The sequence below is a fragment of the Urocitellus parryii genome, chromosome 7 (assembly GCF_045843805.1).
Source record: "Urocitellus parryii isolate mUroPar1 chromosome 7, mUroPar1.hap1, whole genome shotgun sequence".
NCBI classification, from domain to species: domain Eukaryota; kingdom Metazoa; phylum Chordata; class Mammalia; order Rodentia; family Sciuridae; genus Urocitellus; species Urocitellus parryii.
Window position 1 is genome coordinate 132,753,815 of NC_135537.1, and position 13,830 is coordinate 132,767,644.

A 13,830-nucleotide genomic window follows, 5' to 3' on the forward strand; every position below is an offset into this window, starting at 1 on the left:
ACCTAAAACTAAAAAATAAATATTAAAAAGAAAGAAAAGCTTCCCAGGAGATATCAACATACAAAAAAAAAAAAAAAAAAGAAAAATATGCTGAGGCAAACAGCAAATATTTTTCCAGTGATTTTATTTTGTTTAATCTTGCTAATTTTCAGTCTCTTTTAGTAATAAGCAACACAAAATTTATATTTTTTCCCCATCTAAGTAGTATTAGCGTCATTTTTTTTTTTTTTAATGTGGAAGACTTTTTTTTTTTTTGGTACTGGGGATTGAACTTGGGGCACTTGGCCATTGAGCCACACCCTCAGCCCTATTTTGTATCTTATTTAGAGACAGGGTCTCACCGAGTCACTCAGTGCCTCGCCATTGCTGAGGCTTAGCTTTGAATTCATAATCCTCCTGTCTCAGCCTCCCCAAGTTGCTGGGTTTACAGGCATGCAATATCGGACCTGGCTCACAGAAGACCTTCTAAGGACAGTAAATGAATGCTAGTATTTTCTACATAAATCAGTATATAGAAGCACATGCTCTGAACTGACACCAAGAGATTAGGCTTTAACATTCAGAACTGACTTTTGATTTTGATATTCCTACTCCTGCATTTATAAAACTCAGAATGACCTTCTAAAGCTGTTGGAAAAGGAAAATGGTAATTACAGCTTAATATCTGAGTTTCTTAAAAAGCAACAAGGACTGCTGAGTTTGGCTTTATACCACCTTTCTTCTAGAGTTTACATACTCCCTGATGAGGCTGGTAGAGAAGAAATTAAGACTGAATATGAACTTTAGAATCAGTCAGACCTAAATCCCAGTTGTCTTTTCCTTGACTTCTGCATTGGCTTAAACTCTCAAGTCTGTTTCCTCTTCTGTAAGATGGGGAACAGTGTTCTTTTTGAAGGCTACTCTGATAATTCCAGGAGGTGATGCAGGAATATGGCTTACTTCTGGGCCTAGCACATACAGCTTGATGACTATTAAATCTAGTTCATATTAATAATGGAATTCATTATTAACTTTAGTATTTTTTCCCACACGTTAAGAAAAAGCTCTCAATTTTCAGCTATTTGATGGAGGTACCAGAAAATGAACACTTCCAGACACAGCAAGGAAAACGGACATATCCACCCTTTCAACCCTCAAGCCAGAAGCTAAAACAAACTGTAATATGTCAGGTATGGTGGCGAACTCGTGTAATCCCAGGAACTTGGGAGGCTAAGGCAGGAGGACTACAAGTTCAAGGCCAGCCTCGGCAACTTAGGCTCTAAGCAACTTGGTGAGATCTTGTCTTAAAAATAAGAAGGCTGGGATGTGGCTTAGTGGTAAATTGCCTCTGGGTTCAATTCTTAGTACCAAAAATTAAAAAAAAAAAAATTATGTATAAGTTTGAACCAGTTACTATGTAGAAAATATAAAAAGGACATACAATAAAGGCCTTGTGAGGCACTCGTAGGTACTGGTGATGCAGATCATTGTGGGCCCAAGAATATCAGGGACAATCCAGAATCCTCGAATTGGAGCTGGCTGCCTGGAGGAAAAAAATTCAGTTAAGTTACAAAGCGGCAGATGCAATCATACTAAGAACAAAGACATAACCCAATGATACCAAGAACAAAGAACGTAACCAGCCTGTGGCCTTTTCAGGCCTAGGCTGATAGTTACCTGGGATATGCTATCAGTGCCATAATCTCAAAAGTGGTGATATGGAAGCCTGTAATAAACCTCTGATCAGTCTAAACCAAACTGCCACTTATCAGTCTAAGAGGCCATTTACCAAGTCCCTCAGGAACCTATAGGCTCACAGGGTTTATGATAATCTCAGAGGTCACAGTACACTCAAGTTCACTCTTTATGTATCAGCTCACACGTAAACACCAGCTGTATGTGTGTGTTTCATCTAGTGCCTAACAGATTCAATGAACTTTAGGGTATATCTCACATTACACATTCAGTGAAGCCAACATCTATCATAGGACTTCATTTAGTGCACCTAGCATACACCTCCCTCTAACTTCCTTCCTACTTCACCTAAAGAAACTGCAAACTGTGGCTCTCAAATGGGAACTATCCCTGCCAACATACTCTATAACTGGCCCCCATGAAATCCCACCCTCAGGCCACAGCACGTTTTTGTCCCTGAACATTTGTGCCATTTTCTCTCTCATCTGAAAATTGCACACTGACCAATTCTCCCTTTCCTCCTTTAGAATAACAGTCTCTAGACAGTAATAAACAACACATTTCCTATCCTCTTTCTAAAGGGGAGGGAATCTAGGAAATTCTAGAATTTTACTTTTGTTATCAGTGTGAAGCCCACATTGAGAGAGTGCTTACATATTATATAACCAGTACCCAGGTCAAAAATTAGAATGCCGCAGCAGCCTCAGTCCTATGTTTCTTTGTATTGCCAAGTCTATGATCACTGCTTACCAGTTCCTTGCTGCCTTCTCTTAGAAACAGCTCCTCCCTGGTATCCTTGACATCCTTCCCTTCAGGTTCTCCTTCAGTGTCTCTGGCAGCCCTTTATTCACGTTTCCTTCCAGGGCTGGGCTCCTGTCTCTACCCACTGCTCATACTTTAAGATCACTTCACGCAGATCTCCTCCACTCGTCTCAGGCCCTTTACTGGGTAACCTTACATTGGAGCCAGAATCATCGCTCCAATGCTGACAATTCCCCATCTCTAGTGTCCTATACAAGATCACTCCAAACTTCAGACCTATTATCTCCAATTGCTAGTAGGCTCCTCCACCTGGATGGCCTACAGAGAACATAAAACTCTAGATGCCTGTGTAATTCATCTTCCGTCTTCCCAAATTCACTCATTATGTCTCCAATTGTCTAAAAAGTATCACATTTATCCTTAGAAGAAACTTTGGAATCTCTAGACACCTCCCTTTTCTCTTATTCATCAAATATTTACTGAGTGGCACTCTGGTACACACTGAGTAAACAAAAGACCAACAGAATATACTAAGAATAAGAAACTGCTTTCTTCAAACATATTGCAGTAGTGGTGACAGACATTAAGCAAACACAAGTTACAATACAAGAATATAATACGATAAAAAGAACAGGAGGTCCTCTGAAGGAATCAATCAAGGAAGTCCTCTGAAGAAATGACAGATTAGCAAGAAGAGTAAGCGTCGTGTGGGTGGTACAACCTTTAATCCTAGCTACTTGAGAGGCTGAAGCAAGAGGCTCACTTGAGCCCAGGCATGTGAGGCCAGTCTACAATATAGCAAGACCCTGTCTCAAAAACAAGAGTAAGAGTTAACCAAGAGGATAGTAAGCTAGGGTCAGGACTGGGACAGAGAAAATAACATGTGGAATGGCCTTGAAACAGGAGAAAGGTTTAACATAATACTCTTGGGGTGAAAAGAGTATTATGTTAAACCTAAGTATGTATGTACTTGAATTACTGAAATGAACTAGTATTATCACTGTATACATGGGAGAGATGAGCTTTACCTGCATGGCAGTGGCTTTGTACAAAGGATATGTTCTACAAAGCATTTCTGTTCTGTAGCAAGTTCTTGTAAACTATCCTTATCTTCTTCATCTATAAAGGAAAGCATATAAATTAATTGATGCTTAGACAAATCTCCACATTAAATGCAATTAAAAGTACTTTTCTCAAACCATTCTTTCTAAAGGATTATTCCCTTCTAACAAATATCCTTACTTCAGGCGTCTAGATTTCTGCTGTGGAAAGGAAATTAAGGTTTTTCTTGGTCAGGTTGTAAATGGAGAAACATTTCACTGAGAATAATCTCAGGAATAATTCCCTTCCACAGTCTTCCTTTTCAACACTATTTTTTTTTTTTTTTAATAATACCCTTTGGGCCACCAAACACTTCCATTCTGAAGTGTACAATCCAGTGGGTTTTACTATATTAATAGAACTGGATGCCATCACTACAATTAATTTACAATATTTTCATTTCTCTAAAAGAAACCCCCAGACCTATTAATGATCACTCTCAGTTTCTACCAACTTTCTCAGAGCTAGGCAACCACTCATCTTTCTGCCTCTGTGGATTTGTCTATACTGGACTTTTCATATAGATGGTATCATAAAATTCATAGTTTAATTGACTTCTTTCACTTAGCATGTTTTCAAGTTATCCATGTTCACCCATATTGGAACATGTTATTAGTACTACATTCCTTCTTATGTCTGAATAATATTTCATTGTGTAGATGGATAGACCCATTTTTAATAATCTATCAGTTGATACACACTTATGTGGCTACTATGAATAATGTTACTATGACCACCTGTATACAAGTATTTGTGTGGACATGTTTTCATTTCTCTTTGAGTATATACACAGGGGAACTGCTGGATATATTGTAACTATGCTTAATCTTTTCCAGAACTGCCAAGCTGTTTTTCAACCACTGCACCTTTTACATTCTCATTAAGCAATCTGTTAGAGTCCCCATTCTTCCACAGCCTCATCAATACTTGCAATTGTCCATTTTTTTTCCCTTTTGGACATCTCAGTAGATATTCAATATTTTATTGTGGTTTTGTGATAGTTCATTTCCATAACGACTAAGGATGTTGTAAAAAATTTTCTGTTATTTATATATCATTGAAGGAACAATACGTATGCAAATCTTCTGCATTCCTCACCACCCTGCACCCTTTTGTGGTTCTGGGGATGGAACCTGGGATCTCATGCATGCTAGATAAGCACTATACCAATGAGCTACATTCCCAGCCCCACTTTACCCATTATTAGGTTGGACAAGTCATTTTATATTATTGAATTCTAAGAGTTCTTTGTTCTAGTAAGTCCATTATCAAATATATCATTTACAAATATTTGCCCGTTTTGTGGATTTTCATTTTTGTGACAGTGTCCTTTAATAATAAAGTTTTAAATTTTGATGATAAACAAGTTATCTATTCTTTCTCTAATTGTGCTTTTGATGATATACCAAAGAAACCACTGCCTAAGCCATGTTGACAAAGATTTATGCCTCTTCTAAAAACTTTATTGTGGTAGGTCTTTCATTTGGGTCTGATCCAATTTGAGTTCATTTCCACAAATGGTTTTATAAAGCAGGAGTCCAAGGTAATTTTTTTTGTATGCAGATACTCATTTGTGCCAGCATCACTTGTTGAAAAGACTATTCTATCTCCACTGAATCGTTCTGGCATCACTGAAACCAAATGAATGTATATATAAGGTTTATTCCTACACTCCCAATTTCTATTTCATTGTCCTGTTTTTGTATCCTTATGCCAATATCGTACTGTTTTGATTACTATGGTTTTGTGTGAAGTTTTGAAATTGCAAAGTGTGGACTTGCCAATTTTGTTTTTCAAGACTGTTTTGGATATTCCAGTTTACCTGCATTTCCATATGAATTTTTAGGGTAATCTTGTCAATTTCTGCAAAGAAGTCAGCTACAACTTTGAGAAGGATTGCACTTAATTTTAGATCAACTTAGGAAGTACTGCCATTTAACAACATTAAGTTCTCTGATCCATGAATATGGGATGTTTTTCATTCATTTGGGTTTTATTTTCTTTCATTGTCTGGTAGTATTAACTGTATATCCTGCGTCTGGCACAGTGATGCACACCTGTAATCCCAGCAGCCTGGCAGGCTGAGGCAGGAGGATCAAAAGTTCAAAGCCAGCCTGAGCAACTTAGTAAGGCTAGGGCCTTACTAAGTTAACAAGACCCTGTCTCAAAAAATAAAAAGGACTGGGGATGTAAAGCACCCCTGGGTTCATTCCCCAGGTCCAAAAGAGAGAGGAAAAAAAAGTATATTCATCACTTCTTTTGTTAAATTCATATTTTATTCATTTTGATTCCAGTATAAATAGAAATGTTTTCTTAGCTTTTATATTGTTCATTGATAGTGCACAGAAATGAAACTGCTATTTATACACTGGTCTTATATCTTACAAATTTGAACATAATTACTAGTTCAAATAGTTTTTTGGCAGATTCCCTAGAAGTTTCTATATAAAAGGTCATGGTATCTAAGAAGAGAGTTTATTTTTTCCTTTTTAGTCTGGATATCTTTTATTACCTTTTCTCAGCTAACTTCCTGTCTAAGACTTCTATTACAATGCTGAAGTGGTATGAAGAGATAGCTCTGTTTTGCTCCTTACAGGGAAAGAGCATGTTTACAATTAAATTGGTCACTGACTTGGGGTGATTACCAAGCAAAGCCTTGAAGTACGTGCAGGCTAGTGGTTTCTTCTTGCTATTAGTACAATACAAGGAAAGATAAAATCAAGGGAAGAAGTTAATAAAATGGAACAAGGACCTGATGACATGAGAAATTCTCAGTCTATCTGGATGGCAAAAGATGATAAAGAGATTCACTGTCAGAAAATCATGTTATAGACAAAAGGCTGTACTACTTTATTAAATACCCCATGAAGGTCAGAATATTTAGTAACACAGAATAGATTGCAAGTGTGACTTATTCAGCCCTCACATCAGAAATCCAGAAGTAGAGTTGGGATTATCTAGGAAGGATCTGTGGTGGATAAACCACTTACCTACTGAAATGAATCTCTATGATACACACAAGAAATCCAAAAGTTTCTTGAGAATTTTATAACAGCTAGAACAGTGCTGGTTTGGACTAAAAAGACTAGAAAGAAGATGAAAGAAGGCAGTTCTACCCTAAAATTCTACAAGTAAGAAAAAAGCTGATGAAACTATATAGCTACAAACAAATGCTACCAGACGCAGGACAAGTCAACTTGAGGATTATCCCCAGGCCTTCAAATCTATGAGTATTGGGATTTGGAAATTGCTTCATCCTGTAACAATTTCTTCCCTTTTGAATTGAAATGTCTGCAAATGGTATCCTTCGCCGCTCCTGCCACTGAGTTCTGGGAACTAGTAAGTTGTTGTGTTTCATGGTCCATAAATAGAAAAACTTCACCCATAGTTGATTTAAATGATGAGATATGGGACTTTTTAAAAACTCATGAGATTTGGATGAGATGTTGAACTAGTGTTGCTGTTGTATTGTTTGAGATTTTTGAGAATGTTAAGGTGAATATATTTTGCATTTGAGTCAGATGTGAATCCTGGAGGTAGACAAGGAATGGACTGTAGTACACAGAATAATGGATTCTCAAAAGATGTCCACATCTCAATCACTAGAAACTGACTATATAGCAAAGGGGAATTAAGATCACAATTAAGATCATGCAGAACTTCTAACCTACAAAACTGTAGTAAAGTTGTGGTATTTTAAGCCAGTTTTTGTGAATTATTATAGCAGCAGTAGAAAGCTATATAGAAAGCATTATTCTGTCAGCTACGGATTCTTCGGAGATGCTCTTTATCGGTCTGAATAAGTTCCTTTCTATTACAAGTTTGTTGACTGCTTTTTAACATGAAAGCTGTTGGATTTTCTTAAATGCTTTTTCTGTATCTATAGATGATCACATGGTTTTTGACCCTTATTCTATTCACATGTACACTACATGATTTTCAGATGTTAAACTAACCATGTATTCCAGGGATAAATCTCACTTGGTTGGGGTGTACAATCCTTTTTACATGTTACTGGATTTTGGTTTGCTTGTATTTTGTTGAGGATTTTTTGTCTACATTCATAAGAGATATCTGTCCATTGTTTTGTTTCCTTGGATATCTTAGTCTGGTTTTAGTACAAATGTCATCCTGACCTCACAGAATGAGTTAAGAAGTGTTCCCTCCTCATCTGCTTTTTTGGAGAAGCTTGTAAAGAATTCTTTAAAAGTAAAGCCAACTAATCCTAGAATTTCTTTTTGAATAGTGTTTTTTGTTTCTTAATTATTTTCCCTATCAATTTCTTGTTATAGATCTCTTCAATTTTTAAATTTTGTCTTGAGTCAATTTTGGTAGTTTCTTTGTTTCTTGAAATGTGTCCATTCCACCTAGATTATCTAACTGGCATACACTTTTTCACAGTACTCTTTCCCTTTTTTTCCTTCTTTGGTTTCTGTAAGCTTGGTAGTAATATTCCTTTTTTTGTACCAGATTGTTATAATTTTGGTTTTTTTTCTGTTCTAGTTTTTGGTACTCTAACTAAAGATCTGTCTTTTTTTTTTTTTGGTACCAGGGATTGAACCCAGGGGCACTTAACCACGAGCAACCACCCCAGCCCTTTTTATTTTTTATTTTGAGACAAGGTGTCACTAAGTTGCTTAGGGCCTCAGTAAATTGCTGAGGCTGGCTTTGAACTCGTGATCCTCCTGCCTCACCTTCCAGAGCTGCCAGGATTACAAGCATGTGTTTTCATGCCTGGCAAGGTTTGTCAATTTTGCTGAACTTTCTAGAGAACAAACCTTTTACCAATTTTCTATTGTTTCCCTGTACCAAACTACTTGCTTGACAGAACATCTAAAACCTACCGAAAAACACATAAAGTTAGTAAACTCACCTGATCCAAGAAACTTATGAAGTTTATGAATCCAGGTTAACCCAACACTATGTACACCAGCTTCATGAGTACAGTGATATCTTGACGGACACTTGGGGTCTGCAAATAGACTCATTAATGACATAAAGGTATCCATTAGAAAACTGAAATAATTTACCTTAGTAGTCTACAAATACATTTGTTGATGGAAGTCTGTAGGAATTTCATACTGTGGCACCACATCAAGGAGTTTGAAAATTGAACTTAAAAGTTAAAAATTTCAAATATATTTTAAGTAAAAAGTCCAATAAAATTCAAATGTTAATTTTCTAGAAAACAACAAAGTGGAATCCACCAAAGCATGAAAACTTGCTGTCAGGTAACTCATTATGCCTTTTGGTCTATTTATACATTTATTTAAAGTTCTTCAAGATAAATGGTGATTAAGAATGATAGCTCTGTAGAAAACTTATGCTTCACATCTGCTTAGATGAACTAGTTGAAGTAAGTGCACTCCTCCTACAGCACAGGTACTACACTGACTCCAGCATAACCCCTCAGTGAATATTCTGTCGTAAGTAATAAGTTAGGTATCAAATGAGAAGTGAAGTTCTGTATTTTCATAATGTTGATTTACAGATAGGTCCAAAGTTTATGACACTAAGAAATGGGAGCAATTGTTAATTAAGATAATGTAACTGGCTTTGAACCAAAATTTTCTGTACTGCCTTTGAGTCTAGTAACAATTAGGACAATCCTGAGGGTTGGAGTTGTAGCTCAGTGGTAGAGCACTTGCCTAGCACATATGAGGGCCTGGGTTTCATACTCAGGACCAAATAAAGATAAATAAATAAAATAAAAGTATTGTGTCCATCTACAACTAAAAAAAAAGTTAAAGATGAGCTCCTGAATATATTATTATTTGTAAATATTTATCTCTGTGGTTAAGAATTTTAAAATATTGAAATAACAAAATATACAAATAATGTACATAGTAAATTTATTTTTTCATGTACCAGGGATTGAACTCAGGAGCACTAAGCCACATCCCCAGCCCTATTTTGTATTTTATTTAGAAACAGGGTCTCACTGAGTTGCTTAGCACTTCGCTTTTGCTGAGGCTGTCTTTGAACTCAGGATCCTCCTGTTTTAGCCTCCCCAACTCGGATTATAGGTGTGTGCCACAGCGCCCAGCTTGTACATAGTAAATTGGATAAGATGGCAATAATAATCCATAAGCATCTAAATTAAAATTTCCTACTAACAGTATACTTCCTTAATGTTAAATTTACAATAAGTTAATGTTATATTATCTTTATGTTTTATATACTGGAGTTCTGCGTAACACTTTTTTCTCTTTCCACATTTTTTTATTGGTGCATTATAGTTGTACATGATGATGGGATTTGTTATTACATATTTGTACATGCACACAATTATTTGGCCAATATTGTTCCCTAGCACTCTACCACTGACCATGAAATCTACTTTTTATAGGTGCAGGAAAAAGTCACTATTGTACATCTGAGTGAATTCATACTGAGGAACACAATCTTAAAACTTGAGAATCATTTGTTTAATATTCACTGGAGAGAAAGAGTACTGTGTAGTGACTAAAAGGCAAAAAAGAACCCAGTTAACTTTTTAATTTTTTTATTTTTTAGGCGTAGATGGACACAACACAATGCCTTTATTTTTACGTGGTGCTAAGAATCAAACCTGGGTCCCGCCCGTGCTAGACAAGCGCTCTATCGCTGAGCAAGAATCCCCAGCCCCCCCCCCCCCCCCCCCGTTAACTTTTTTAAAGGCTGGAACCACAAAACAAATAAATTACCTGTGAACAGGCTGTAACTACTTAGTATAAATATATATAATGGAATAAAAGAACTACATTTAATGAATTCCTTACCTTTGTGAAGTTTAATTGGACATGAAAAGTCAGAATCAAAGGGATCATCCTCTCCAGATGCCAATTTCAGGGCAAGTTCCAGTTCAACACATTCAAACACATACAGAGAAGGAATGAAGTCAGCCTTGGAATCCCAGGACTTTTCTGACTGTAAAAGAAGTACTATAATTTTGATACTACATATTCATTTGAAAATAATCACAATTAAAAACAGGAGAAAAAAGATGGATCAAACAATGCTCTCAAATTCTTCTTAATTCCATCCCCTTTCTTAAGAATGTGTTGATCTTGAGAGAGAGGAAAAATGTATCCTTCTTTAGAAAGATTATTATATGTTAATAAGTAAGTCTATAGAAAAGTCAGCTGAGTGATTCAAAGGTTCCTTTACTTGCTACCAGAGACTGCAATACAGAGGTCAGAAAAATAAATAGGCAAATTGGTGGACCAACTAAATAGTGCAACCTAACTTCTATCTGTCTAGGTTTTTAATATGCTTCAATTATTTGTGTTTAATTTCCAAAGGACCAGATGTGTCAGATATAAGCTAAAATTCCTCATGTATTAAATATTCATATTGGGCCAAGAAGTATACCTGGTGTTAAAGATCTGAAATAGACTAATACTAGCCTGCACTTACTGTTTGGTCATCTTCCTCTTCCCCTTCTAGCACAACACAGTGATACAGCATTCCTGATTCAGTAGCAATCACTAAGATGTTGGGAACACAGGGTAAGCAGAGTATAGCACAAGCATCATAACCATAGTTATCTTCAGCAGCAGGATGCATGGGCAATGGACCCAATAGTTTTCCAATATTCCCAGGGCTAAAGAAAAAATTAAAAACATGTTTAGGAAATGTTAACAGAAGATAGATATGCCCATTCCCCTAAAACCATTCTTTGACTTGGTCTTCCTCCAGATATTATAAAATCACCATATACAGTATAATACATTCCCAATGTCTCCACTTTTTCACTTTCCCACTAACATTCCAACACTCTTGTGGTTCTCAACCAGAGTTGATTTTGCCCTTGAGGGGACACTGTTAATATCTGAAAGCACTTTGGATTGTCACAACAGGAGTCTGTGTGTGTAAAATTAGTATCTTGTGGGTAGAAGCCAGAGATGCTGCTAGACATTCCTCCACAGGTCAGCCCCTCACAACAAAAAATCATTCACTTCTTTCTTTTCTCCTGGTACTTGGAATTGAACCCAGGGGCACTGTATCACTGAGCTACATCCCAGGCTTTTTTGTTGTTGTTGTTTTGAGACTGGATCTTGCTAAGCTGCCTAAGCTAGGTCAAACTTGTACTCCTGCTCAGACTTTCTAAGTAGCTGGAATTATTGCTGTGTTATCACCACATCCCACAACCAAGAATTATATAGAACAAAATGCCAATAATGCAGAGATTGAAAGGTTTTACCCTAAGTTGCCTATGGTAGCCCTTTTACCAATCTATTGAAATTACTCTGGCAAAGATCATCCATATGGTTCTCACAGTGAAATCCAAAAGGCTTAAGTGACGTTCTGCTACATTAACTTTGGTTAACAAGGACTGCTTCTTGACACCTTAACACTCTATAACAATTTTTTCTTTCTTTCTCTTTTCTTTTTCCTTTTTTTTTTCAGTATAAAGATAGAAGCCAAGGCCTTGTACATTGCTAGGTAAGCATTCTACCAATAACCTACACCCCTGACCCCCTAATGTCCTTTGCTAATTTCTTTCTTAAATACTGCTGCACTCCAGTGGTCTGCTGTTTTCAAAATACACATTTACATGGTAGCATATTAAATTGTGCCTGCTTTAACTACCCATATATTCTGACAACTCCCAAATCTTTTCTTCTGAGATGCAGCTACTCTTCAGAGCTCTGATGCACGTTTTATTTAATTAGACAAACATATACATTTAGTCCTGGATGGTACACCCAATAACTGATGACTGAGATGGGGAAGCAGACATTTAACCAGAATTATTACACCATGTAATAAGTGTGACCAAAAAAAAAAAGGATGTACTGGGTACAATGGAACAACAAAAAGGTACAAAGACATGAGTCAGGTAAAAAGGTGTAAAAAATTGGAAACAAATTATCTTGGGGGGTAGGAGGGACATAGTTTATACAAAGTTCCGGAAACATGAAAGGCAAGGAACTAAGAGGGAGGAAACTTAGCTTACTATGATAGGAAGCAAAGTAAAAGCTCTAAAGCAACAGAAAAGTAGCTAGACAGATATCCAGAATTGATTTATGAAGCAGACAGATTTTATATTCAGAGTTATTCTGGGTGAGTATATCACTAGAAGTGTAAGTCAGGAGTGACAGAGCTTCATTTTATAAAGCTCATCTGGTAACACTGAGGAGGACAGGAAGGGTCCAAAATTGGATTAAAGGAAACTACTTAAGAGAATATGATCTGGGCAGAAGATTAACATATGAAGCAGGAACAAAAGAATGGTGATAAGGATGTAAACACTCAAGAAACTTTTATCATAAAATCAATAAAATTTGGGACAATTAGATGCAAGAGGATATAGATGACTACAAGTTTTGGACTAACACCACTAGGTAGATCATGATGTGGAAAAATTAAGGGGAAGAAGGGTAAGGATGATAATGTTACCACAAAATCTCCCCAAGATGGGGTGGGAGTGTAACTCAGTGGAAGAGTGCTTGCCTAGGTGTATACAAGGCTCTGGGTTTACCTCTCCAGAACTACAAAAAAACAAAAACAAAAACATAAAAAACCCTCCCAGGAAAAACATGTGTGAAAGGTAAAGAACATTTCTGCCAAGGGAATGTACTCAAGAGTAAATCTTCACCATTCTGCAACATCAAACTCTTTCATCTTTCTAATCTTCATCAGTTGGTGTACCCTCTTCTCTCTCCAGTAATCACTTCAGCTTCCAATTCCTTCTACTAAATCCTTCAAGTTCAAGCTTTAATATCACAATTTCCTCAAAGTCTTCTAAGATAATAGGACTAAGCATTTACTTCATCAGATGCTCGTAACAACCTGTGATGACCTAAGCGCATTACACTGCACTTTACTACAGTTATTTAGTTGAATGCCCTTTTGTTAGACAAGGAACCACACAGTAGGGACCTTGCCTCCAAACTTGTATTTCCATAGTCTGCCACAAGGTGCACCCTGAATAAATATGTCAAGTTGATTGGTAAGTAAGTAAATAAACTAATGTTCAGCACTTGCCCATTTGCTTTGGTTACAAACCTTGCCCAAATCTTATCCTCTATTTACTCTCTCAACCTAACAGATGACTTTCACATCTTCTCAATTGTCTCTCACCGTTCTACATTTTCCAAGCATCCATACAATATTTCCACTTTATTCAGTACTGTCTCACATTGATCATTTATAAGAAATCTCCCCCTGAAAAATAGTTTCCTTTCTTGATCTCAGTATTTCTGTTAATGGCTCATTTCCTTATCCAAACTGTAACTAAGTCTTATTGATCACTCCTCTGTAGCATCAACTATGCTTCATTTCTCCGTTTAAACTACCACCACCCTT

At 36.6% G+C, this 13,830-nt stretch overlaps 1 protein-coding gene across 2 annotated transcripts in view; it reads right to left on the minus strand.

Annotated features, from left to right (window-relative positions):
• Positions 1-13,830, minus strand: part of Nup88 (nucleoporin 88) — a 29,550-nt gene that overhangs the window by 3,387 nt on the left and 12,333 nt on the right. For both annotated transcript variants that reach the window (XM_026393898.2, XM_026393897.2), the window contains exons 6-10: positions 10,936-11,122; positions 10,299-10,446; positions 8,411-8,509; positions 3,465-3,555; positions 1,421-1,522 (exon numbers count right to left, since the gene is read on the minus strand). In XM_026393898.2, the coding sequence (XP_026249683.1) occupies positions 1,421-1,522; positions 3,465-3,555; positions 8,411-8,509; positions 10,299-10,446; positions 10,936-11,122 (627 nt within the window). The remainder of the gene's footprint in view (positions 1-1,420; positions 1,523-3,464; positions 3,556-8,410; positions 8,510-10,298; positions 10,447-10,935; positions 11,123-13,830) is intronic.